This window comes from Cucurbita pepo, chromosome 8 (assembly GCF_057944985.1).
Source record: "Cucurbita pepo subsp. pepo isolate OVF chromosome 8, ASM5794498v1, whole genome shotgun sequence".
Taxonomy (NCBI): Eukaryota; Viridiplantae; Streptophyta; class Magnoliopsida; order Cucurbitales; family Cucurbitaceae; genus Cucurbita; species Cucurbita pepo.
Window position 1 is genome coordinate 1,825,106 of NC_141805.1, and position 25,877 is coordinate 1,850,982.

Below are 25,877 nucleotides of genomic sequence, written 5' to 3' on the forward strand. Positions count from 1 at the left end.
GTTTTTTAAAATAAAATTTCACATTTTTAAAATTTTTATTTACAATTGTTTTTTTTTAATTTTATTTTATAAAATGTTAAGATGAAAAATTTGTTGAGGATTATTGGGAGTGAGTCTCACATTTGTTAATTTAGTGGAAAATCATGCGTTTATAAATGAGGAATACTAACTCCATTGGAATGAGGCATTTTGGGGAAGCTCAAAGCAAAGCCACGATAACTTATACTTAACATGGACAATATCATACTGTTGTGGAGAGTGGTGTACTTCACCGTTACTCAGATATAACATTTTTAAAATAATTGAATTAAAAATGTTTGAGTTCAAACTTCACTCTTAATTTTATTGCTTTTATTTATTTATTTTTGTGATTTTGATGTGTTTTTGCATTTATTTAATGTGAATATAATATTTGAAAAACTGTACTTTCTTTTCCACCTAGGATATTAGGACATTAACTAAGACTACTTGTCTGGTTACATGATTAAAATATACATTATTTTTCAAATAAAGTAACGTAACAATGACGTGTATTTTAAAATATTATTCCTTTTATGTTAAATAAATATTATTTTAGCTAATATTTTTTAGAAAACAATATTTTTAAATTACTATATTATCCCTTTTCAATTCAATTCAATATTATTGACTTATTTGAATAACTTTGAAATATTAGGACAAAACTATTAAAAAAAATAGTATTTATAAATTTAAAAGTCAAAAAGTAAAATAAAAAATTAAAAAAGGTTCAAACGTAAAATTCAGTCAAAAAGTAAAATTGCAGTTGGGCCTGATTTGGGCTTTCAAAGCCATTATTTTGAGAATTGGGCTTATTATTTGGGCCTATGTAGCTGTCGTGATCCATATATTTCCAGGCCCATTAAAATTCATGTCGCTTTCCTTGGTGGTTGAATAATTGAATTTATTCTGCATCGTTGTGCCCTAATTTAGATTTCAAGCTTTCTGATTGTTACACGATTGGGTCGCCATTGCTAAATCGCTTGAAGTTCAGGGAGAAGAAGCCAGGCCATGCAGAAGAGAGAGCATAATAAGTTGGGTGGTAATGTTGGCGGCGTCTCGTCGGCGCCTCCGGCTAAGCGAGGCCGTCCATTCGGCAGCGTAAACAGCAACGCCGCCGCTGCAGTCGAGATCTTCGCTCCATCGGCACTGCTTGGCCCTTCTTTCCATGTTCATACTTCCTTCGCGGGTCTGTTAATCGAAACCCTTTTCACTTCGTCTCTTAATTTGCGGGACTCTTTACTGGAAAATCAGCTGAAAGTTCAGCTTTCGAGTTCTATTTTTTGTTGAGACGTTTATTTGATTGAGTTCCTTTTTTTTTTTTTTTTTTTTATCTCTAAAATTCGTCACAAGAGCAGATCAAAACAATAAAAAGATAGTGTTGGCGCTACAGAGTGGCTTGAAGAGTGAATTGACATGGGCACTGAACACTCTAACTCTTCTCTCCTTCAAAGAGAAGGACGATATGCGCAGAGATTCTACTCCTCTAGCGAAAATTCCCGGCTTGCTTGATGCTCTTCTTCAAGTTGTATGTATTACTTTGCCTCTCAGTCATTTTCTCGCGTTTTCTTTTGCTATGAATAAATATGATATCTTGGTTCCCTCGGGAAGATTTAATTGTCCTACCGTGTTTCCATTTGGGTCACGAAATTGAATTTTGAAATTGGCAAGACTGATTTAAATCGTTCAAGTAAATCCCGGGATTAATGATCATGATGTTACATCAAACAGATAGATGATTGGCGTGATATAGCACTTCCGAAGGATCTTGTAAAGAAGGCAAGGATCAGAACGTTAGGTGTAAATTCTTCTGTAACGGGATTTGGGAATGAATATGAGGCATTGGGCTCAAATGGGTATGCATCGAATGTCATTTTGTTATGTTTGCTCAGTTTACTGAATATTAGTTCTAAGTATGGTGTAAATTATGCCTGACAGCCTGAGACCTGGTTCTTCAGCTTCAGAGGTAACGGTTCACACTTCCAAATCATCTCCTCGACATTGGTGGCTTGATGAAGATGGTCTATTTAGTCTGGATGACGAAGGCCGAGCAGAAAGACAGCAATGTGCTGTTTCTGCTTCAAATATTATCCGAAACTTTTCTTTCATGCCAGAGAATGAATCTATTATGGCTCAACATCGACATACTCTGGAAACAGTGTTTCAGTGTATAGAAGATCATGTTACAGGTCAGAAGTTCGTGACCCTAATGAGCATTGCTTTTAGAGTTTCCTGTAGATATCTTATGTCATTAGTATTGAATGTTGCGTTTGAAATATTAAGTGTCAAATTTGAGTATGTTTGTCTGAATTATGTCTGAAAGCTTTTATTGTTGACAGAGGATGATGAACTTGTTACAAATGCACTAGAGACAATTGTGAATTTATCCCCACTCCTTGATCTTCGTATCTTTAGTTCATCAAAGCCGTCCTACATCAAAATAACGTGAGAATACTATCGATATTTTAGGCCGACTCGGGTTGATGATTAGTTCTAATAAGCTTGCTTTATACTTTTTTACCAGAGAGAAACGAGCGGTGGAAGGCATCATGGGAATGCTTGGATCTTCTGTCAAAGTCTGGCACTGTTCTGCTGCAGAATTACTCGGACGATTGATAATAAATCCCGACAACGAGCCTTTCCTTCTTCCCTTTATCCCCCAGGTTTGTTTCTTTTAAAACCCATGAACCTCCCGGTCTTCTGTCGTATTATGCCTGCTTTATCGTAACAACTTTTTGTTGAATCTTATTAGATACACAAGCGTTTAGTCGACCTTATGAGCATCCCAGCATTAGATGCACAAGCAGCAGCTGTTGGTGCACTGTATAACCTTGTTGAAGTTAATATGGACTGCAGATTAAAGCTGGCAAGCGAAAGATGGTAATTCTTTTCTTTTTCCTTTACCGCTCTTGCGAAAACAACCTCGAGTTCTTTCCTAAGCCACTTGACACGCAGTAGATACTGAAGTATATTGCCATCTTTTTCCTGTACTTCGAATTAGGGCGATCGATCGACTTCTTAAAGTAATCAAGATGCCTCATCCAGTTCCGGAAATATGCAGGAAAGCAGCAATGATATTGGAGAGTCTCGTATCTGAGCCACAGAACAAGGGTGTGCTCCTAGCATTTGAAAATGCATTTGCAGAAATACTCTTCTTAGATGGCAGATATTCAGATACATTCGCTAGGATATTGTATGAGCTAACATCCAGACCAAACAATAAAGTTGCTGCTGCTCAAGGAGTATGGGGCATGTGATCAGAAGTATCCTACAACCAATTGTCATCTTCGGCTCGAGATCACTGGACTAGTAGCTGCTAGATTCGAGCCTAGGACGAGATCGCTCGACCAGTAGTTGCTACCAATTCAAGCAAAGGACTCGACCCATGTCGTTGCTGTAAAATGTAAATATCAGCAGTCTACTAACTTACATATACATCTAATTCAAGCTATTGAATCTACCAACTCTGTATTTGTACTGCTTGCTTATAATCTCTTGTAAGTTACTTCTATTTCCAATATTACATTTTTTTTTTTTTCTAGCAGGTTTTATTGGATATTGTTAAAATATTTAAATTACAATTTTAGTCTCGGGTCCTTGAACGAGTCTATCCCTCTTTAAGAGATAATATTTTCATTGTTACGAGGCTTTTTGAATGATTCGATATGATTAAATTGTTAAAATATTTAAAGTGCAGCTTGATTGTCGGGCGGAATCAACAGGAAGGCAAAAATCAGGTGGATTATTCGATTCTATTTCCTCGAATTGGCTTTTCTTTGTTTGTATCACCGAGACACCCGAAGGGCCGGCCATATGTACCTCGCCTCGGCAGACCCGGTTCATTCAAATCAAAATCGAATGAGCACCTACGACTAAGGGGAATGGAATGTCGACCACAGGGTGAGATGATCTTCTAGTCAAGTCACTGTAAGTGGACCGGTGGACTGGATTTATGTGTTTAAACTGACTACGATCAAAGTAGTGACTACTCCAACCAAATAAAGGGCGACCCAGACTATTTACCAGTGTTTTATCAAACATAATTACATTAATTACATCTAAAACTATAAAGATTAAATTCTAATTTGTTTTATAGGAATTAAATTTAACATTAAATCCTTAAATATATTGTGAAAGTTAGTTGAAAATTGTCAAATGCACGTGAAAAGTGCTTAAATTTTCATACCATACTGAACAAGGGACATACTTTTTATCTACATCAACTATATAATTCAAATAATTATTAAAATATAACAGACATCAACTATATAATTCAAATAATTATTAAAATATAACAGACATCAACTATATAATTCAAATAATTATTAAAATATAACAGCCATCAACTATATAATTCAAATAATTATTAAAATATAACAGACATCAACTATATAATTCAAATAATTATTAAAATATAAGAGACATAAATATTAAAACAGCTATGGTTAAAAGAAATTAAAAGAAGTAAAATAATGGGTCCATTAATTGGGTAGTATAAATGAATATTACACCTTAAAAAAACAATAATTAATTAGCATCCAATATGAACAATATGCTGTGTGACACACAAAATAAACGCACAACTTAAAAAGAAAACATTATTTAAAAAAGAAAGAAAAAAAAAAGGACCCAAATAAATTGGGAGTTAAAACCCTAATGAATCTCAAAAGAATTCTTCTTCTTCTTCAAGCTCTATTAATGGCGGCTACTCTGGGAACCTCAACAGGGAACCCATCAATCTCATCCATCCATGGATTCTTCTCCTTCGCCGGATCGACGGTCCTCAACGCCCGCCATACTGCACTGTTACACTTGAAACCCGACCCGAACGCAATCTGCCATGTCCGATCCCCTTTCCGGATCCGCCCTTTCGCTTCACTGTAAGCCAATTCGTACCACAAAGAACTACTCGACGTGTTCCCGAATCTATTTAGAGTCATTCTCGACGGCTCCATGTGCCACTCGCTCAGATCCAGATTCTTCTCCAGTTCATCCAGCACCGCGCGGCCGCCGGCATGGATGCAGAAATGTTCGAACGCGAGCTTAAAATCAGGTATGTACGGCTTAATTCGTTTCATTTTGAGAATCTTTTTAGCGACGAGAGTCGCAAAGAAGAGAAGCTGCTCCGACATTGGGAGGACGAGTGGACCAAGAGTAGTGATGTTGGTCTTCAGGGCTTCGCCGGCAACCGCCATTAGGTCTTTGGAGAGGCGGACGCCGACACGGCCAGTGTCGTCTTCTTGTTGGAAGACGCAGTTATAGCATTTGTCATCGGAGCCTTTGTGGGTTCGGACGGTGTGGATGAGTTGGTACTTGGAGCGACGGCGGTCTGAAGGGCGGTTTGAAAGGAGGATGGCGGCGCCGCCCATACGGAAGAGGCAATTCGAAACGAGCATTGATCGGTCGTTTCCGAAGTACCAATTAAGCGTGATGTTCTCCATGCTAACCACTAAGGCGTATGAATTTGGGTGAACTTGCAAGAGCTGTTTAGCAAGATCAATGGAGATAAGCCCAGCACTGCAACCCATCCCACCAAGATTATAGCTCAAAACATTGCCTCTAAGCTTATAATGATTCACAATCATAGCCGACAAGGACGGCGTGGGATTAAACAAGCTGCAATTAACCACCAAAATCCCAATGTCCTTAGCCTTAACACCTGTCTTCCCCAAAAGCTCATCAATGGCGCCAAACATGACAGCCTCCGCCTCTTTTCTAGCCTCCGCCATACACGGATTAGGCGGGACTCTCATCACCGCCTCCGGCAAGTAAGTCTTCTCTCCCAAACCAGACCTCTCAAGAATCTTCTTCTGAAACGCCAAATTGTCCTCTGTAAAGCTGCCAGTCATCTCGGATTTGCCAAGAAACGCAGCTCTGTCGCACATTCTAGCCGTCTCCGGCTTATAGCAGGAGAAATTCATGAGATAAATCTTTCTGGGTCGGGTCATTACGTAAAGGGTAGAGAAGAAAACGATGAGGGAAGAACAGAGCGTAACAGAGAGGAGGTTGAATTTCAATTGGTTCCAGAGGTGGAGGAAGTGGTGGAATTGGAAGGTGGAGAGATGGGCAGAGGCGGCGGCGAGGAGAGGGAGGAGGAGGAGGTACATGGCGTTGGAGATGAGGTAGTGGTAGCCGAGCTTGACGTACTTGAGGCGGACGGAGGAGAGGAAGTTGGGGAGGTCGGCCATTGTTGAGGGAGGAGGAGGAAGAAACAGAGGAAGTGAAGTGGAGTGTTGGGGGAAGAAGGGGAAGGGGAAAGGGGGATTTAAAAAGCAGGGGAAGGGAAGTGTGAAGGGAGAGGGAGGATGCAACTACCCCAACGAACTTTTAATTGTGAACCAGGCGGGGCATTCAATTTGCCAACCCGGAAAACACTGTCCAATAAAATAATATTAATAATATTCATAATATTAACCTTAAATTATTATTATTAATAAAATATTCCTATAAATTTCAAAAATACTCTCCAACTTTACAAAATTTTATTAATTTTCTCATTTTTTTTAAAAAAATTTTAAAAAATCTTGTTTTAGAAATACCTATAAACGTTTAAGAGTATTAAGTTAAAAAGATATTATTTAAAATTTTAAAAAAAAAAGTAAATAAAATATTAAAATATTTTATATTCTTATTAAAACTTTGAATTTTTATTAAATAAAGTATTTTTATTAATTTAGACTAATAATAATAATTATTATTATTAATGATGATGTGAAATGTAGGAGTAAACTGTAATTTTCAAACTATTTTGCGGAGATTAATTATAATTTATATTGAACCGATAATTTTGGGTGAGCTACTATGGAGTGCGTAATTTGTCGGATAATATAGCTGACGTGGCGAGAAACTAATGGGCAATATAGTTCCGTACGCCGGTAAACTACGCGTTGACCATGAGAATTGAGGTGTACAAGTGGGTTGCCAAACCCACGAGATTTAATTTGTTCATTTCTCAAGTAATTTCAATTTTCTATTTTATTTACTTTTTTTTTTCTTCCACTAAATTTATTTTTCATTATAAAAATATTTTCTTTTATCCATTCAAACACGTCATCAAAATTTCAATCCATATTATAAAATATTGGAGAACATTCCAAAAATAAATATGAATTTAAAAATAAAATTAATAACAATCATTGAAGTAGCTTGAATTAAGCTTCTCCGTAGTTCAAGAGCTTTTTCATAGCTATTTTCGGGGCTAATTAATTCGACAGCTACAAGCATAAGTTCTTTGTCTATAAGCAACTCTACCACTTGTCTTAGTTAAGGACATTTACATTCGAACACCATCTATAAGCTACTCTTTTTTATTTCGTATTTAAATACGTATAAATTTTAATACAACTACTTAATCCAGATCAATGTTGCTATTAAAAAGTTACCCACTACAAGAATTTAAAAAAATTTCAACGTCACGAGGGGTTGAGACAAATAAATAATGTATCGACATCTCTACCAACGTGACATTATAGTGATTTATATCTGATACATATAATATAGTGTCAGGAGAAGTCGACATCTCCTAGTGGTAGGTTATAGCGTCGAGAGAAATGACTTTCTATAACAACTTTTGTGGCAATGAAACAAAATTTGTGCGAAAAAACCAAAATGTTCGTTTTAAGAGTATTTATAAGCTTGAAATTATGTTCGAAAACATTTTTTATATACATAGGCAAATATCTTTCATAATGTGAATAATTTTAGAGTGATTGGTTGGGATTGAATTGAATGGAATTGAATTGGGTTCCAACGTTTTATTTTAATTGAAGCTGTCCTTATATGTTCCCTCGTTTTAATTGGAACGTCCTATCCACTACCTCCCTGGTCCCACCTTAATTAATCTTAAATTTAATTGATAGTAGAGGTGTTCATATGACTCGATAATTCAACCAATTAAAAATGTATAACTCAAATCATAAATGTTGAGATGGGTCAGATTATTTTCTCGGTTAGATTGAGTTGAATTTTTTAAAAATAAAAAATTTGGTTCCGTTTGTTAGTTGAATATGTTTAATTAATAGTTAAATAAAAAATAATAAAAATCCGGTATTATTTATGACGTTGGATCCTTTAATCTCTTGTAATAAATTTTTTGAATTACGTTGGAATTAATAGTTATATAAAAATGGAAAAAACGTATATTGTTTATGACATTTCTTCTAAATGAAATTAATTATTCTAGAATATCTAAAAATAGGTGTTTTTTTTTTTTTTTTTTTTATAAAAAAACACGTGTATTATTTAAATAAAATCAATTGTTTTAATAAATAAGGTGGGTTGATGTTAAAGATATTTACCCTTTTTGTATTCATTTATTATTATCTCATTTTGTTGTTATTTTCATAGTATTTATAATTTACCATATTTCTGTATTCAGTAAATGATTATAAATAAGAGAACTCTCACCATCATTTAGGTGTGGTAGATTCAGCAAGCATTTACCATTGACATTTTTTGTTAAGTCAATCTAACAGACCAAGAAATAGAGTTATAATTCAATCTCACCGTACCATAATTTTAAGATTATTATAAAAATAAAAAAAATAATTGACATTTGTAAAATGTGAATATTTGATCATTGAATTTTATGACATTTAAAATAACTTGACAACCCAACTTGAAAATAGAGGATTGAGTTGTGAACTCTATTCACGTTGTTCAGATCACTAACTCAACCAACTTGAAATTTTTTGTTAGTCGAAAAGATTTTTCCAACCCAGCTCGTGTACGTCATTAGCTATCTCATAGTTATTTTCGAGTGTCCATATAATTTACTTACCACGTGGACGATCGATCCGAATCTTATAGCTATTTCTATTACATTAATATGAACATAACTCAAACCGACGAAATGGTCAAAGTTGGCGTGTGAAAGAGGAGGTGGAGCAGGTATGGAATCCCACAAGGCGCAAAGGTTGCTGGGTTTGACTTCTCCAACACGTAGACTTATCCCATAACATATTTGCGTGTCCAAAACAAAAGCATTTAATTTTCTTCCCAATTATTAATTCCCTCTAAAACTCCCAACTAATAACCCACCAATTTATTGTTCTTTTCTTTTACTTTTCCAACCAAACATCCAATTTTCGTTGGATATTTCGTACAAGCTTTATTAATTACAATGCTATTAAAGATTTAATTTTTATAATATCATTGCGTTTAACAATTTTATTACCTTATATTAAAATAATTTTAACTAGTTAAATGTTAGTTTAATTTTAAATTTTATATTTGTGAATTTATTTAACAATTATTATTAAAAATTTTAAAATTTTAGTTTTTGTTCCATCAGTTCAGAGTCGATTTCTGATCTCTTATTTGTGAAATAGCATTTTTTTTAAAAGGTTTTTTTTTTGTTCTCCTTAACCTTTGTTATAAAAAATGTGAATAGATCTGAAAATATTATTATTAAAAGGAAACAATAGAGTTAAGAATGAGAATAGAATTGGGATCGAAGGTTTAATCTTCATTCATATTCACAACGTTTGAATACGATACAAGCTACTAACTAATATCTATAACAAAAATATAAACTAACTAAATCTTGAGAATAAAATAAAATATACTACTAATCGAATATATTTAAGATATACTCTATAACTAATATATTCTTCAAATATTAATTGATTACGAATATCTTAACTAATTCAAACTAGTAATAAGTTGCATTAAATTATGACCTTAGACTTCAGGTCAGATTTCATATCAGTTGGAGAGGAGAACGACATATTATTCATTAAATTATGACCTTAGACTTCATGTCAGATTTCATATCAGTTGGAGAGGAGAACGAAATATTATTCATAAACGTGTTAAACCTATATTTAATAGATGCGTTTTAAAATGGTGAGGCTGACAAAAATAAGTAAGAGACAACAAAAATGAACAAAATCTGTTAGCAGTGGCTGGGTTGTGTTTATATAAATAGATGTAGGCTTACGTGCAACCTAGAGGAAGTTGACCATCTTACGTGCAGCCTAGAGGAAGTTGACCATCTTACGTGCAGCCTACATGTACTTGCCACATGGGTAAGCTGCAGACTTTGGTCTACGTGGCGAGGTTTCATTGGTTAGTCTGCCACGTAGGACTGGAAGTTACGATATTGGAGTTTATCGTTGGAACAAAAGGCGGGGATTTAAGGCCCAGAAACTAAAGATAAGCCCGAAAATGGCGCTCTGTTCTTCCCTCCCCGTTCTTTCTTTCAATCCACTCCCCAAAATTATCTTCAAATCTTCTGGAATTAGCGCTACAGCGTTCTCGAATCGGAGTATTCCTGGAATCAATGGAATCTCCGCCGCCAAGTTGCTCGGGAAATCGGCGAGGGGAAGCCGCTTACGGCGTCTCAATGCGGCTGGATTGTCCGAGATTGAACCCGACTTAAACGAAGATCCAGTAGATCGTTGGGAGACTAACAGTGTCAGCGCTGTATGAATCGCTCTCCTGTCCTCTCATTGTGCCTCTTTTATCTTGCTGATTTTTTAACAATTTTGTGTTTCGTTTCAGGAAGATTTTGAGTATGGAGTGTACGATGGGCATCACACTTACTTTGAGGGCGAGAAAAAAGGTTCGTTCATTAACATATCTTTGAAATTTGAATGTTAGAATTTAGATGAACTAGTTTCTGTTTTGGATGAAGTCTTCTGTTTAGGCTGGGTGGAATCTGGATTCAATATTTGGAGGTGGTTCTTGATTTTTGGAGCCCTGGCTCTGTGAATTGGTTGTCTGAATTCCAGTTTTATATGAAAATGTGGTTAAGAGAAAACAGAAATGTAATTGTAATTGTAGGTTCTGAATTAGAATCCCAAGCTTGGAATTTAGCTTTCCCGTGAGTCTTTAAAGATCAATTTCGTGAGTTATGGAATCAAGATTTCCCATCTCTCACTGCCATCATAATTTGGCCAAGATGAAACTGTTTATCATCAATCTCACTCATAATGTATGACAAATCACCTTTAGCATAGTGAAAAGTGTTTTAGTCCACCATTAAAACACTTCAAAGTTTCTCACGATGTGTGTTTATATGGCTAGAAAAAGATTTTGAAAATTTTAAAAACACTTCAAACCAAGGAAGAACTAATTTTTTGATCTGCACTAACTTCAAAAGTTATCCCGAACTCACTTTCAGCCGGTCTAATTGAGAAGTCGATGGTAGCTATGCTATAGATTTTGTACCTCTATAAGCAGTATCGATTATTTGATTGTTCTTTGAAGTAGTAACCACCTAGTTTTCGTACTATGGATATTCCTTGTTGGGAATGGTTGGATGAAAAGAAAAGTCCCACGTCGGCTAATTTAGGAAATGATTATGGGTTTATAATCTAGGAATACTATCTCCATTGGTATGAGGCCTAAAGCAAATCTATGAGAGCTTATGCTCAAAGTGGACAATATCATACCATTGTAGAGAGTCGTGTTCATCTGACATGGTATCAGAGCCATGCACTAAACTTAGCCATGTCAATAGAATCCTCAAATGTTGGACAAAGGACTCCAAAAGGGGGCTTTTCGAAGATATAGTAAAAAATGACTAAGACTCCAAAAGAAAAGGAGGCGTACTTTGTTCGAGGGGAGGTGTTGGATGAAAAGAAAAGTTCCACATCGGCTAATTTAGGGAATGATCATGGGTTTGTAATCTAGGAATATTTCAAAATCATTTGGGTAGTAACTTCTGGTACTGATTACTTTTCACTGGCAAGTTCTTCTCAGGAACATTCTGGGGAGCCATTGCAGATGATATTGCTGCAGTTGGACCTCCAACAGGCTTTCAGGGTAAACCATTGTCACTCTTAGACAACTCAATCCTCTGACTTCAACACTCGGTTCGTATCTTCACATTTGACATATTTGGCAGGCTTCATCTCGTGGCTCTTCTTACCAGTAGTTGCTGCTGCAATGTACTTCAATGTTCCGGTAATTTCGAATTAGATCTCCGAACGCCATCGATATCTTTCTTCCCTACTTTTGGGGACGCTATGTTCTTAATGGGGACTGTATTTCAGGGGGAGTATATATACATTGGAGCAGCTGTGTTTACAATAGTATTCTGCATAATTGAGATGGACAAGCCAGATCAACCACACAACTTTGAACCTCAAATATATAACATGGAGCGCGGGGCTCGTGACAAGTTGATATCAGATTACAACACCATGGACATCTGGGAATTCAATGAGAAGTATGGAGACTTGTGGGATTTCACTGTGAAGAATGATGATATAACAAAGAGATGATTGCCGACTGCTCCTCAGTAATGTGATGTAAGTGAGAACTCCTTGTCCAAATTTTTATGAAAAGATATATATAGTGGATGTAAATTGTAATTATGACATGAACTTATTATCAACCGTATAGCAAGAAAATTTCTCTTGTTCTGTGCAGCTCTGAATGAATGATGTTTTCATTTGAAGTATTGAAGTAAATCTCTATGGAGATAAAGAACTCTGCTAGTTTTGTGGTTCTGTTGGTTTATAGTTCATTGATCTGAATCTCACTCATTTCTTTCATGTTCAGGAGAACTTGATGATACAGGAAAATATGAACGAAAAATAAGCATAAAAATGTCCCTACCAGAGTTTCAAATTCTTAAGGTTAGAAATCATCCTGCAAATTTAATTACATTACATCCAAAAGTTCAAACATTGCTCTATTTTGCAGGCTTGACTAGGAATTGGGCTGAAATTAAAAAAAAAAAAAAAAAAAAAAAAAAAAAAAAAAAAAAGCTTAAAAGTGTATTAGACATGGGCTTTCATAGGTATATTTCATATATATATATATTATAACGTGGACAACAGGGCTAGTCGCATCCATGGGAGCAAATGGATTCTATACGACACTTTTTCGGTCTGGTGAATAACTTCGATTGGTCCATAGTATTTTCTCACCAATCTTCGACTCGTTTTGATCTCGGAGTTGATCTAACCTCAACTTGATCAGAACTCTCTCTCCTTCTTGAAACTGTCGTGGTCGATGCTTTCGACCGATTCTTCTCTTTCTCTGTCTGGATGGTACTTCTACGTGACCATGCGTTGTTTCTGAGGTTTGTCTCTGTCTCCCTCCCTCACTAATCGTGGTATTTGAGGGCCTCATGTACCCAAGTAGAAATCAGTATATATATATAATTTGTCTGTCTCCCTCCCTCACTAATCGTGGTATTTGAGGGCCTCATGTACCCAAGTAGAAATCAGTTATATATATATATATATATATATATATATATATATATATATATATATATTAGTTATAAAAGTTGTTTAGGTTATGAATCGAAGACAACCAATCGATTAGTTGTAAAAAAATTAATTGAACCAATTAGTTCACTAGTACAGACTAGTTTTTTAATACCTGTACTAGTAAGGCCCGTTTTATTTAAGATTTCACACATGTTAGAAATAGAATATGCTCGGGAATAATATGTCTCATAATAAAATATTCCTCTATTTAATGGTTGAGAATACATCAAGTTTGTATTTATTCTGTGAAACTATTAATTAATTTTAATTGATTTCTTAATTCAAAGTAGTTACAAATTAATTAACTAATAATAAAATAATTGGTTTGATTATATAATTAATTAGAAGTACTATTAAAAAAAAAAGCAAAATTAATTCATTAATATATTTTCAAATTTAACAACCTTTATTATTTAATAAGTTTCTTATTTTAAAAAAATGTTTATTTATTTGTGAATTCATTGACTTACTCGAAAATTTAAAATTTTATAAATTACTATACATAAGATTAGAAAAAAAAAGAATTTATAAGATTAACTAAAAAAAATATGGATTAAAATTTCAGTTTAAAATATATTTTTAATACCTATTCTCAATAAAAGTTTTATTTCACATTTTAAATGTTTTCCGGAATTTATTTTTCTTCCATTGTCAATTATTAAAAACAAAAGTTATTTTAAATAAAATATAATATTATTATTTTCCACCTGTTATTTGAATTTTTTTTATTTTTAAAAGGGCAATACTGTCAGAATGGTCCAAAATCAGCCGTTTTGAATGGTTGACTAGGACTTTGACTATTCTTCCATTCTTTTCTCTCCCACTGACTGTTCAGTTGTCGCTATAAATGAAAGACTATAAAATATAAAAAACACACAGAAAATAATATCATAACCAATGGAACCCCAAATCCGCCATGGCTGCTCTCTTCTGCTCTTCATCTTCTTCATCTTCTTCATCTTCCCCTTCCCTCCCTCCTCCGCCCAATCCCCCGACGCCGATGGCTACTCCTGCACCGCCAACCACACCGCCGCCCCATGCCAGGCCTACGTCTTCTACCGAGCCACCGCCCCCGATTTCCTCGACTTAGCCACTATCGCTGACCTCTTCTGGGTCAGCCGCCTCGAAATTTCTCGACCCAGTAACATCTCCGACTCCAACGCTACCTTCCCCCTCGTCTCCGGCCAACCCCTCTTCATCCCCATCACCTGCTCCTGCAACTCCGTCAACGCCTCTGTCAGCATCTCGTACGCCAATCTCTCCTACAAAATCAACGCCGGCGACAGCTTCTGGCTCGTCTCCACCTCCAAGTTCCAGAATCTTACCACGTTTCAATCCGTCGAAGTCGTTAACCCCACTTTAGTCCCCACCAATCTCTCCATCGGCGCCGACGTCGTTTTCCCCATCTTCTGCAAGTGCCCTAACTCCACCCAATTCCAAAACCGCGTCAATTTCATGGTCTCTTACGTTATCCACCCACAGGACACTCTGTTTTCCATCGCTTCAAGGTTCGGAGTACCAACATCGGAAATCACCGCCGCGAACCGCCCCAATCCGAAAGCGTTCGACACAATCTTCATCCCGGTAAGTCGTCTCCCGAATTTGACGCAACCCATTATTCTTCCACCGCCGCCAGAGCAGCCGCCGGCTCCGGTGAGAGAGGGAAAAAACAGGGCAGTAACAGGGCTGGCGATTGGGATGGGGATTGCTGGGTTTTTACTGATTTTAATGGTGGGTTTGTGGGTGTGTGGAGTGGGAAAGCGGCGGAGAAGTGAGAGGGAAATGAAGGAGGGAATTGAGAGGCAGAAATTGCAGGAAGTGGGGATTTGGAAGGGAAAGGGGAAAGAAATGGAGATGGATTTAATGGCGGATGTGTCGGATTGTTTGGATAAATACAGAGTGTTCAAGATCGAGGAGCTGAATGAAGCAACAAATGGGTTTCATGAGAGGAGCTTGATTCAAGGATCGGTTTACAAAGGGAGTATCAATGGAGTTGAGTATGCTATCAAGAAGATGAAGTGGAACGCCTATGAACAGCTCAAGATCTTGCAGAAGGTAACATTTTTTTTTTCTTTAATATATTTACAATTTCCGAATATTATTTTTGATATTATAACTCAAATTTATGATTTGCATTAATTTTCTTTAATGAAAATTTGGAGGCTAGTGGGGTTATTTATTTATTTATTTATTATTATTAATAAGATAAACCACTTGTATATGAATTAACTCATGGTTTGAAAAGTGTATAAGTTGAGGGTTAAAAATGGGAATTTACATAGTTCATAATTGAATGATTATTAAAAAAAAAAAAAAAAATTTTAAAGTTTTTTATATTAATTTTGAAAATTTGTGAGTATTTTCGAAACGTGATACCAATAAATTAATTTTTTTTAAAAGCTAAAGGTATTAATAAAGTTTTTTAAACTCGTATTTTTTAATTATTAAAAAAAATGTAAAAAAGAGTAACCTAACTTGGGACTAATCACTCGTTCAATGTGAAAGGAAGAACTATAGGAACGTTTTTCAAACCAATTGTTTCAAAAGTTTTTTTTTAAATAATTTTCAAAAAGCTATTTGGAAAATGAAGACGATGGCTTTTATTAAAATATTGAAAGTCGGTACGGAATGAGACCATGAAAAAGACGAAAATAGCCTTGAGTGCTTTCGTTTTCTCACTTCCTTTTCTAGTTGACACCGCTTCAATAAATATAAATGTATATATATATATGTATATATATATATACACATACATACATACAGACATTTTCTTTTCTTGAGGTTGAAAGTTCGGTTTATAGACTAATATTATACATGTTTGATTTGATTTTAAGGTGAACCATGGTAATCTAGTGAAGCTTGAAGGCTTTTGCGTTGACCCTGATGATGCAACATGCTACTTAATTTATGAATATGTAGAGAACGGTTCTCTACATTCATGGCTACACGGAAGCCAAAATCGAAAGTTGAATTGGAAAACGAGATTGAGGATTGCAATTGATGTTGCTAACGGACTACTCTATGTTCACGAGCACACGAGGCCACGAGTTGTCCACAAAGACATTAAAAGTAGCAACATTTTGTTGGATGCAAGCATGAGAGCTAAGATAGCCAACTTTGGACTTGCGAAGTCAGGGTGCAATGCTATAACCATGCACATTGTTGGAACTCAAGGCTATATAGCACCCGAATACATAGCAGATGGAGTCGTGTCGACAAAGATGGATATCTTTGCGTTTGGAGTTGTTTTGCTCGAGCTCGTCTCTGGTAAGGAGGCCATTGATGAGGAAGGAAGGGTTCTATGGATGCGAGCGAGTGGGTTTTCGGAAGGGAAAGAGAAGGAGAAGTTAGACAGATTGAAGAATTGGATTGATGAAGCTCTTTTCGAGCAATCGTGCCCGATGGAGAGCGTGATGGATGTAATGAATGTGGCTGTTAGTTGCCTGCAAAAGGACCCGACGAAGAGGCCGAGCATGGTCGAGGTGGTTTATGCACTGAGCAAGAGCGACGACGCCGTGTTCGACTTCTCCGATGATACTCTATCAGCACCTATCTTAACAGCTAGGTAGCCAACTAGTTACTCGAGTTTCTAAGAAGCTTCATGTTTATAATTTTCATATCAAGCCCTTGAAATAATTGCATATAAATTATTATTATTATTATTATTTAACTGAATTTGATAAAAAAAATAAAAATAAATTATTATTAGTATTATACAGCTCATGACAGTTTGGATTCCTTGCTGGCACGTGCGAACTGTCAGTGTTTTCGGACAAAGTGTAGGAAACTCTCACGTGCGTCAGAGGGCACGAGGGAACAAATTTTAAGATTTTATTAAAAAAACAAATATTTAAAATTCAAATTCTAGATTAAAATAAAATGATGCAACTTTATTATTATTATTATTTAAAAATTAGGATTAAAATTGATTTTAAAATTTATTAAAGTAGAAAATTAATATAAAATAAAATTCATATTAATGACGTAAATATTACCAAATAGTATTTTGCCCATTTATTTCTTTTAGAGGAATAAATTTTATTCGATTAAAGAAAAGAAAAATGTACGGTACAGCGGTGATCAAATTTCCGTCTGCAAATAATATAATATGGAATTCACCGGGCGTTCTCTAGTCATCCGTCTTCTACTCTCTTCAATTCCGCCATTGCCGCCATTACACAGCCTCCTTCCACCACCGTACCTGCTGCCATTACGGAGCATCGTGCAAGAGCCAAATGCTTCTGCAACATCGCTGCTCGCACTTGCGCCTTCCGCCGTCGCCACCTCGTCGACTCTATCGGAGCATTCCGTTTTCGACTTCCAGGTATTTCCTTCATATCCAATCTTCAATTCTCTTGTTCTATCCATTTTTCTTTAGTACTAGCTATCTTCGACTTCTGTAAATGGCATTCGACTTAATCGCTGAGATTTTCGCGCGTGTTGAACCGCTGTTGTCAAGCAGTTGACCAATTTATTGCGGATTGAAATTTGTTGCGGATTTGAAGCTCTGCCGCTTTTATAATCATTTAATCTCGGCTAGTTCTGTTCTGCTACGAGTTTATAAGATTTTCTGTCTGTAAAAAATATTGTCCGACTTATTCTTTCTAATTTATTGCTTAGTTAGATTTGTTTCAACTGTTTCAACGCTTTTTCTAGGAGAACATTGACATGTCCACTTTGGCGGATTGACCATTCGAATTTCAATGCACGCCCTCTCATTGCCGGTGATGGTGAGTCTGTTAGGAAATTACTATCAATTATCTATTTTAGACTTGTACATTTGAGTTTTCAAGACAATTTGGTTTATTTTCCATTTTCAGTGTAATTGAAATCGTTATGATTTCGCCTTTTCATAATTTCTTTCTATGTATTACATAGATGTCTTTGGAATCAATTTGTCAAGCAGCATTGATCCCTTGTTCTACTTCTTAGGCATTGAACACGGCAGATCCGTCGCACTTTTACTTTCCTGATGATGGTGATTTGATGGCAGGGACACGGGAAGCCTGTTCGCATAGGAAACTTGGTGGGGTACATACTATAACGTGTACAAGCAGTTTAAATGACCAGAATGCCAGTGTAGATAGAGTTAATCCGAATATATTTTCTCAGGTGAGTGTTCGATGATAGACTGAAAATATGATTTGGATTATTGTTGCCTGCCGAATGGATAAACTATATGTCCCCCCCCTTTTTCTCTTATTTTATCGAGAGCTTGCTCATTATATAACCCATGCTTGTAGTTCACGGAATTGGTTGATTGCTAATAATGATGCACTGGAATTGTGTCAGGGTACCCAAGCTAAAGTTGCGGTCAAAGTTATATTTGGATGCTGCCTTTTCAGCTTGACACTAACCTCTGTTAAATCTATAGGCAAAACTGTCCAAGAGATATTTCCCTGTCTCGTTCAAAATGTTGGGGAGTTTAGCTTGCCATTTGCAAGTGTATCCAATATCTTGAATAAACCGACACCCCTTCAGTTGGATGTATACTTCCCTGCATTTCATGAAATCAAATTGAGTTTCGCACGACTGATATACCTATTCAATATCCAACTCGAAAGAAATGTTGGCACGTAAGTGAGGTGCATATTTGTTGCCATGGTTCATATTTTATGGAATGATTGCCACTCATCTAAACTGATGCTGTAATAGACTGCAAATGTGATAAAAGAAATAGAGAAACTGCAAGAACCATGTATTTCATGAATGTACTGCACCGCTCTTTCTTTTTTTCATTTTTTTTCCAGAAGAAATTCATGTTCTATTAAGATTGAAATATCATTTGATTTTTTCTTTTGTTTTTTTAATGTTCAATTTAAAGGTTCTTAGTGGTGCTCCTTGTGGCATGCATCTCATTTATTTTGATGGGTGGTTTTCTGTTCTTCAAGCTCAGGTACTCTACTTTTCTTCCTTTTTGACCTAGTACTAAATTTCAGCTTCAAATAGAATTTATACTGTAAATAGTAAGATCCGATCTATAACATATTTAACCCTTCCAATGTAAGTCTTGAAAAAAAAAAAAGAAATATTTTTGTTTTTTTTACCTGTGTTCAAATAGAAGTGGATTGTTCAAAGGGAATCAGAGGATTTTCTTTTATTTTCTAGGGTTAAATATTCTGTTTTGTTATCATTTTTTTACAATTTAATTTTAAAAAATAAATATGTTTTGCTAACAATTTCTTTGTCTTGTTTCTCAGTCTAGTTTTACATTTTAATTTTTCTGTCCGCTTTTATTACTAGAACTTGCAGTCAATTCTTGCAATCAATTGTTAGATTGATTATTTTCTGTTAGTTCATTGTTCCTTCCTACATGCGATGCACATTCTTGTTTGCCAATCTGGGAGTGTGTTGAACAGAGGTAGCACTCAGTCTCTGGAGGACTGCTTATGGGAAGCATGGGCATGTCTATGTTCCTCATCCACTCACTTGAAAGTATGCTACATACATTTTCATTATAAGATCTTTGAACTTCAACTGTTTTCTTAAAATCATTTGAAGTATCTGAGAACTATTCATTTGACTTATAAATATCTCTGTATTTTATCTAACAGCAAAGGACACGAGTTGAACGTGTTATAGGGTTCATTCTTGCAATATGGGGCATATTATTTTACTCCCGTCTACTCAGCACAATGACAGAACAGTTTAGGGTAAGCTTGGTGATAACAAAACATAAGAAAAGATAAATGTTTGCTGAAGCTGATTACTTGCGCTCGTTTGGACAGCATAACATGCAAAAGCTGAGGGAAGGTGCACAAATTCAAGTTCTAGAGTCTGATCACATCATCATTTGTGGTGTCAATAGTCATTTGGCTTTTATACTGAAGCAGCTAAATAAATACCACGAATTTTCTGTCCGCTTAGGTACTGCGTCTGCTAGGTAACTGTTGCTCCTCCTGTCGTAGATTTTGTGCCAATATCATGTATTATGTGTGTTGGAAAGTACAAACAGTTTCTTTTTGGTCTGTGTTTTTAGGAGACAGAGAATTCTTCTCATGTCTGATCTTCCAAGGAAACAAATGGACAAGTTAGCTGATAATCTTGCCAAAGATCTTTACCACATTGATGTTCTTACCAAGAGGTAAGGGTAATGAAGTTGTTTTCTTTCTTAACCATAAATTAGACATAAAATATCTGATCTCTCGTTCAGATCTGTAATTGGAGTTCCCTCATATGAGGATATCCTTTCCCAAAGGAAGTGAAAAGTTACAAGTTTTTTTCTCTATTGGCCTGAATTGTCCTTGGTCTTATCTAATTCCATTGAGTTTGTGGTTCCACAGTTGTAGTCTCAGCTTAACAAAATCATTTGAAAGAGCTGCTGCCAGTATGGCCCGAGCAGTAATTATACTGCCAACAAAAGGAGACCGGTAAGAAAATTGTCAGTTACAAGTATATTCTTTGTTTTTCGCCTACTGTTGTTTCGTTGATTGAGTTTTCTTGCCTTCGTACTATCCTTTTCTTTCTCACCATTTAAAACCTGCCTTTGTTTATCAAAGTAACGATTTCTGTAATAATGTCACTGAATTTTAGTACTAGGCTTCAAAGTTGCTGCAATATGTATGAAATGTTGGTCAGGATTAATAATATTATCAAGCAGGGATGACTATGGTTTTCTTAAATTGTAATCACAAATAGGAAATTGCTTTTGACCATTAAATTGTCGGTCCTATCAAATTTCAAGTCGTAATCCAACTACACGATTGCCTACCTTCATCCTTTCTAGCCCACTCTACTTGTTACCAAACATTCCTAACAAACTCCTTAGCTGATTGCTAACAACACCCTTAATATCCCGATAACATTTTCCTATCATACTACTCTCTCAGAGAAGTCAAAGTTTATACAATGGACCTTGTTTTGAAAGAGATAAAAGACACCTATTTTAGCATTTCCAAAGCGTATGAGAGTAAACTTGTCCTTTTAAGTGGGTAGGTGGATTCATTTCTCGGTGCTTTTAACATTTTAATTTCTTCCTGTATTTCCATGGTTCCTATTTTCTTTTATGTGATAGACAAAGCTGATAACTTCTCTTTGTTCCTTCCACAGTCCTCCATTGGATATTGAGATGGATTATCCTTGGTCTTTTACAATTGTGGTGATAAAGGAAGCAGTCGTTGTTATAACTTTTAAGAAACCCTTATAGAATAGTTATCCTGGATGCGTTTAAAAGAAAGGCTATTTTTGCAACCAATTGAAGATTAATGTGGTCTCGGATATTTTATAGTGACGCTGGGTCCTGCTAAAGAGTGCTTTCGGCACTCATTCAGCTAGCTAAAATGTAGTTGAAACTGAGACATTGACCGCTATAGGATGTAGGATTACTTATTTTCGTTTCAAATAGGAGAAACCAATCTTGGAATGGAAATATGGATTAACTAAAGCATATTGGACACAAATTTATTAGGTATGAAGTTGATACAGATGCATTTCTCTCTGTTCTTGCCCTTCAACCCATTGCAAATATGGAGTCCATCCCAACTATTGTTGAGGTAAGCTACCAATAAATAACAAGTTGTCAGTCTTGTCAAATGACAACTTTGAATGGCTGAATTTGAACCTTTTCTCAATGAATTCAGGTTTCTAGTTCCAATACCTGTGACCTCTTAAAGTCGGTCACAGGACTGAAAGTAGAACCGGTGGAGAATGTTGCCTCTAAATTATTTGTCCAGTGTTCTCGGCAAAAGGAGCTCATCAAAATTTACAGACACTTGTTGAACTATCGAAGTATGCAACACATTTATAGTTCTCCCAATTTCATAGAATGTGGTTTTCAGTTTACTCAAATTTGTAATGCTGTGAAATTGCAGAAAACGTATTTAATCTATTCAGCTCCCCTAATTTTGTTGGTCTAAATTATAAAGAACTTCGCCAAGGATTTCATGAGGTACTTATCCATCAAATAAAATTTTCCTCCTAATTCCCTTTCAGTTTTTTTTAATGGATATTTCTTTTCTACAGGCAGTTGTTTGTGGTATCTATAGAAATGGGAAGATACACTTTCATCCAAATGATGATGAGATTCTGCAGAAAAATGACAAGGTATAAATAATAGATTCATATCTCTTTTTTTTTCTTTCTTTTTTTATAGAAAAGAAACACCTTGGTTTAACAGATTTTCTAAGTGAATTTGTGTATCTTTTGATGTAGGTGCTGTTCATTGCACCTCTCCTTGGAGGACACAAGGGAGGAGGTGGTCATTCAAATGTGACTAAGGAAGGAAGTAATACCATTAAAAAGCTGGAAAGTATTAAAAATAGTAATGTAGGTTTACGTCAATCTCTAGAAATATATAGAAAGGAATTCGAGAATATGATCAAACATCCAACAAAACCCTCTTTCAAGGTAATATTGAAGCTCTAGTTTGATAATAATTTTACTTTTAGTTTTCTATTTTTTAAAATTGTGCTTCTTTCCTTACAATTTCCTTACTGGGTTTTCACCTATCACAATGAAACTTTTATATTCTTAGCCAAATTTCAGAAACAAAAAAAAGTTTTTCAAAACTACTTTTTTTAGTTTTCAAGACTTCGTTTAGATTTTGAAACCATTTTCAGAAAATAGATAACAAAGTTAAGAAAACCTTTATAAGCTAAATTTTCAAAAACCAATAACCATAATTTTCAAACGGGCCCTAAGTGATTTGTTTTTATTTTCAACAAGTCAGTAAGCAAGGTAGCTAATTGTTACATTGCATGCAGCCTTTAGACAAGACTATAGGACCAAAAGAATGCATACTTTTGCTAGGTTGGCGCCCAGATGTTGTAGACATGATCCAAGAATATGACAAGTATCTTGGACCTGGTAGTGTATTGGTAAAGCTCTTCTCTTTATGAATCTTCTTCAAGTTTGCTCGACTTCAAATCTTTTTGCAACACCTTGAGTCCTCTAAATCACTTTTAATGAAACTGGGTGTGTATGAATTAACTTCTTAAGTGATTATGGAGCGCAAAAACATTGTTTAAAAAATATCTAGTGCGTTTGGCAATACAAATTAATCACTTTTGAGATAAACAGTTTTATACATTTGTAATTTTGGTTATATGCAACAATTGGCATACATGCGATTGTTGGACCCTAATTGTCATCTCCCATATATATGCAGGAAATCTTATCAGATGCACCATTTGATGAAAGAAAAAGAGCTTACAAAGCTGTGGACTGTAACAAGTTCAAAAATGTCAGAGTTTCTCACAGGGTACTGACATATTGAATGTAGTTTTTTGAAACATTTTAATACTTTCTCTAAGCTACATTCCATAACTTTGTACCTTTGCTGCAGATAGGAAACCCTATGGACTATGCTACCTTAGAGGAAACCCTACTAAATATTAGAAGTTCTTTCAATAAAAGTGAAGATGTTCCATTGTCCATCGCTGTGATATCCGACAGGGAATGGCTTCTTGGGGGTATGGATATAATACTATCTTATATGCCTTTTTTTTGGCTTGTATAATGATAATGAATTGCATTGACTTCCAACTTTTCAGATCCATCTAGGGCTGACAAACACTCAGTATATACTCTTCTCCTTGCTGAAAGTATCTGTCAGAAACATGGAGTCAAGGTATTTAATTTGTTGTTTATTAGTAATATGATCTATAGCACAATACCTTCACGAATCTTTTACATCAATCCTTTGACATTTATACATTTATGGAAAATTTGATCATATTATATCATAGTGGTTTTTTGCTTATTTCTTTTGGATAAAATAAGGTCTACGATATGACACTTTATTTCAGGTTCAAAATCTTGCTGCAGAGATTGTCGACTCCAAATTGGGAAAACAAGTAAATGCTTCATTTTGCAATTTCTTGTGCAGCTTTTTGATTATATTTAAATATTGATGTAGCTGCGGCAATGTATGCAGGTAACAAGAATAAAACCTTCCCTGACGTACATAGCAGCAGAGGAAATAATGAGTCTTGTCACAGCTCAAGGTCTGTAAATGTTCTGAACCAACCTCTTTTAGATTTTGTGTGCGAAACTGCATCTCAAGTGTATATTTTGGCGTGACAGTGGCAGAGGATAGTGAACTGAATCAAGTATGGAAAGATATTTTAAATGCGGAAGGTGATGAAATTTATGTGAAGGTACATATCTATTTCTTCATCCATATTAGCTTTTGATATGTATTCATGAATGTGAGATCCCACATCGGTTGGAGAGGGGAATGAAACATTCCTTATAAGGGCATGAAAACCTCTTCCTAACAAACTCGTTTTAAACCTTGAGGAAAAGCTTAGAAGGAAAGCACAAAGAGGACAATATCTGCTAGTGGTAGAGTTGGATTGTTACAAATGATATCAGAGCTAGCCACCGAGCTGTGTGCCAGCGAGGATGTTGGGCTCCCAAGAGGAGTGGATTGTGAGATCCCACGTTGATTGGAGAGGGAAACAAAACATTCCTTTTAAGGGTGTAGAAACCTCTCTCCCTAATAGACACGTTTTAAAATATTGAGAAGAAGCTTGGAAGGGAAAGTCCAAAGAGGACAATATTTGCTACCAGTGGGTTTGAGCTGCTACGATTGAACATTAAAATAAAATGACTAGCTTGAAAGTACGATTCTTGCACTAATTGAACCTTTTCTTGACACAGGATATCAGCGGCTACATGAAACAAGGGGAGGATCTCTCATTTGCAGAACTTGCTGAAAGAGCACATCTAAAGCAAGAAGTCGCCATTGGCTATATTAAAAATAATAGACAGGTAATAATACTAGCTGAATCTCGTAGAGAAATTTAGTATACGAAACTGATGCATTATTTTTGTGATTAATGCAGGTAATCAATCCAATTCCTAAGTCTGAACCAATCTCTCTTGCATTAACTGATTCATTAATTGTTATATCCGAGCGCGAATGAGAAAAATGTTATCTTCCATCTCTATCTGTGGTGTTTAGTTCTTATATTATACAATGCAACATTGATTTTGTTCTCCCTCTTATAGAATAGAAAGTCACACACACAAAATTGTCAAAATACTATATAGACTTTTTGTTTTATAGATCAAATCATAGGGTATAATTCGTTGGAAAAACATATTCTTTCGGTTGAATTGTGACATAGAATAAAGTTCTTGTTTTTTAAAAGTATCTTTATCGTGTTATTGACTTTAATATATACTTCCAATAACGTGTTTTCATGAATTAAGAGTTTAGTATTCTTGTACTCGATTTTCCATAATGATCGGATCATTTTTTAGATTAATTTTCTCTTACGTTTGGTATTGTCATTGGTTCTCAACCATATAGATTTTTTAATTGTATTTATTAGCCGACTTAAAATAAAACCAATAGAAGATAAATGGAAGATTAGCCACCCTAATTGTTGAGTCGAGAGTAGAGATCCCTAATGGAGAAAAACTATATTGAATTTACATTTTAAATATGAAGTTTAAAAATTTAAGATTGAATGAAAAAAATATTTATTTGAATTTTTAGATAATGATTTTTGTTTTATTATTTAAAGTTTGATTTTGATATTTGTATTGATAAATGCTAATTATTAATTGATATAATTATTAATTTGAAATTTAAAGTGATATTATTTTTTTTTCCCCTATAAATTTTGGAAATTAAGAAGAATTAGGTTTTGGTAGGAAAAATAAGTAACGTTTGTGAGAAGA

At 35.2% G+C, this 25,877-nt stretch overlaps 5 protein-coding genes across 11 annotated transcripts; 4 read left to right on the top strand and 1 right to left on the bottom strand.

Moving 5' to 3' along the window:
- The first annotated feature begins 940 nt into the window (after positions 1-940).
- LOC111800953 (armadillo repeat-containing protein LFR) lies at positions 941-3,554 on the top strand. The gene is made up of 8 exons (XM_023684890.2): positions 941-1,207; positions 1,377-1,546; positions 1,750-1,874; positions 1,957-2,207; positions 2,358-2,463; positions 2,543-2,681; positions 2,771-2,898; positions 3,020-3,554. The coding sequence occupies exons 1-8, from the start codon at positions 1,030-1,032 to the stop codon at positions 3,273-3,275; spliced, it is 1,353 nt and encodes a 450-aa protein (XP_023540658.2). The 5' UTR covers positions 941-1,029; the 3' UTR covers positions 3,276-3,554.
- Positions 3,555-4,473: 919 nt separating this feature from the next.
- Positions 4,474-6,230, bottom strand: KCS20 (3-ketoacyl-CoA synthase 20). Its single transcript, XM_023684968.2, has one exon. The coding sequence runs from the start codon at positions 6,204-6,206 to the stop codon at positions 4,704-4,706; it is 1,503 nt and encodes a 500-aa protein (XP_023540736.2). The 5' UTR covers positions 6,207-6,230; the 3' UTR covers positions 4,474-4,703.
- A 3,920-nt stretch (positions 6,231-10,150) lies between these two features.
- Positions 10,151-12,715, top strand: PNSB5 (NAD(P)H dehydrogenase 18). Of its 3 annotated transcripts, XR_015422114.1 has the most exons (7): positions 10,151-10,443; positions 10,522-10,582; positions 11,725-11,787; positions 11,870-11,928; positions 12,018-12,275; positions 12,529-12,605; positions 12,673-12,711. XR_015422114.1 is itself a non-coding variant. In XM_023684970.2 (6 exons), exons 1-5 carry the CDS (start codon positions 10,186-10,188, stop codon positions 12,246-12,248), a joined length of 672 nt encoding a protein of 223 aa, XP_023540738.1. In that variant the 5' UTR covers positions 10,151-10,185; the 3' UTR covers positions 12,249-12,275; positions 12,529-12,715. The 3 variants fall into 3 exon arrangements, 2 of the variants coding, with proteins under 2 accessions (XP_023540738.1, XP_023540737.1); XM_023684970.2 differs by having other exon boundaries at positions 12,529-12,715; XM_023684969.2 differs by lacking the exons at positions 12,529-12,605; positions 12,673-12,711 and having other exon boundaries at positions 12,018-12,456.
- Positions 12,716-14,112: 1,397 nt separating this feature from the next.
- LOC111799810 (serine/threonine receptor-like kinase NFP) lies at positions 14,113-16,965 on the top strand. Its single transcript, XM_023683290.2, has 2 exons — positions 14,113-15,302; positions 16,082-16,965. Exons 1-2 carry the CDS (start codon positions 14,145-14,147, stop codon positions 16,814-16,816), a joined length of 1,893 nt encoding a protein of 630 aa, XP_023539058.2. The 5' UTR covers positions 14,113-14,144; the 3' UTR covers positions 16,817-16,965.
- A 327-nt stretch (positions 16,966-17,292) lies between these two features.
- LOC111799737 (ion channel POLLUX-like protein, putative (DUF1012)) lies at positions 17,293-25,774 on the top strand. Of its 5 annotated transcripts, none has more exons than XM_023683194.2 (24): positions 17,293-17,571; positions 17,904-17,977; positions 18,180-18,359; positions 18,540-18,823; positions 19,072-19,143; positions 19,607-19,682; positions 19,802-19,900; positions 19,976-20,130; positions 20,227-20,331; positions 20,531-20,617; positions 21,655-21,739; positions 21,827-21,974; positions 22,058-22,134; positions 22,209-22,289; positions 22,398-22,592; positions 22,949-23,062; positions 23,353-23,445; positions 23,530-23,656; positions 23,738-23,814; positions 23,993-24,040; positions 24,121-24,190; positions 24,270-24,343; positions 24,849-24,959; positions 25,034-25,774. In XM_023683194.2, exons 2-24 carry the CDS (start codon positions 17,951-17,953, stop codon positions 25,112-25,114), a joined length of 2,466 nt encoding a protein of 821 aa, XP_023538962.1. In that variant the 5' UTR covers positions 17,293-17,571; positions 17,904-17,950; the 3' UTR covers positions 25,115-25,774. The 5 variants fall into 5 exon arrangements, with proteins under 5 accessions (XP_023538962.1, XP_086982659.1, XP_023538961.1 ...); XM_087126533.1 differs by having other exon boundaries at positions 17,904-17,973; positions 18,240-18,359; XM_023683193.2 differs by having other exon boundaries at positions 17,294-17,571; positions 18,241-18,359.
- The last annotated feature ends 103 nt before the right edge of the window (positions 25,775-25,877 follow it).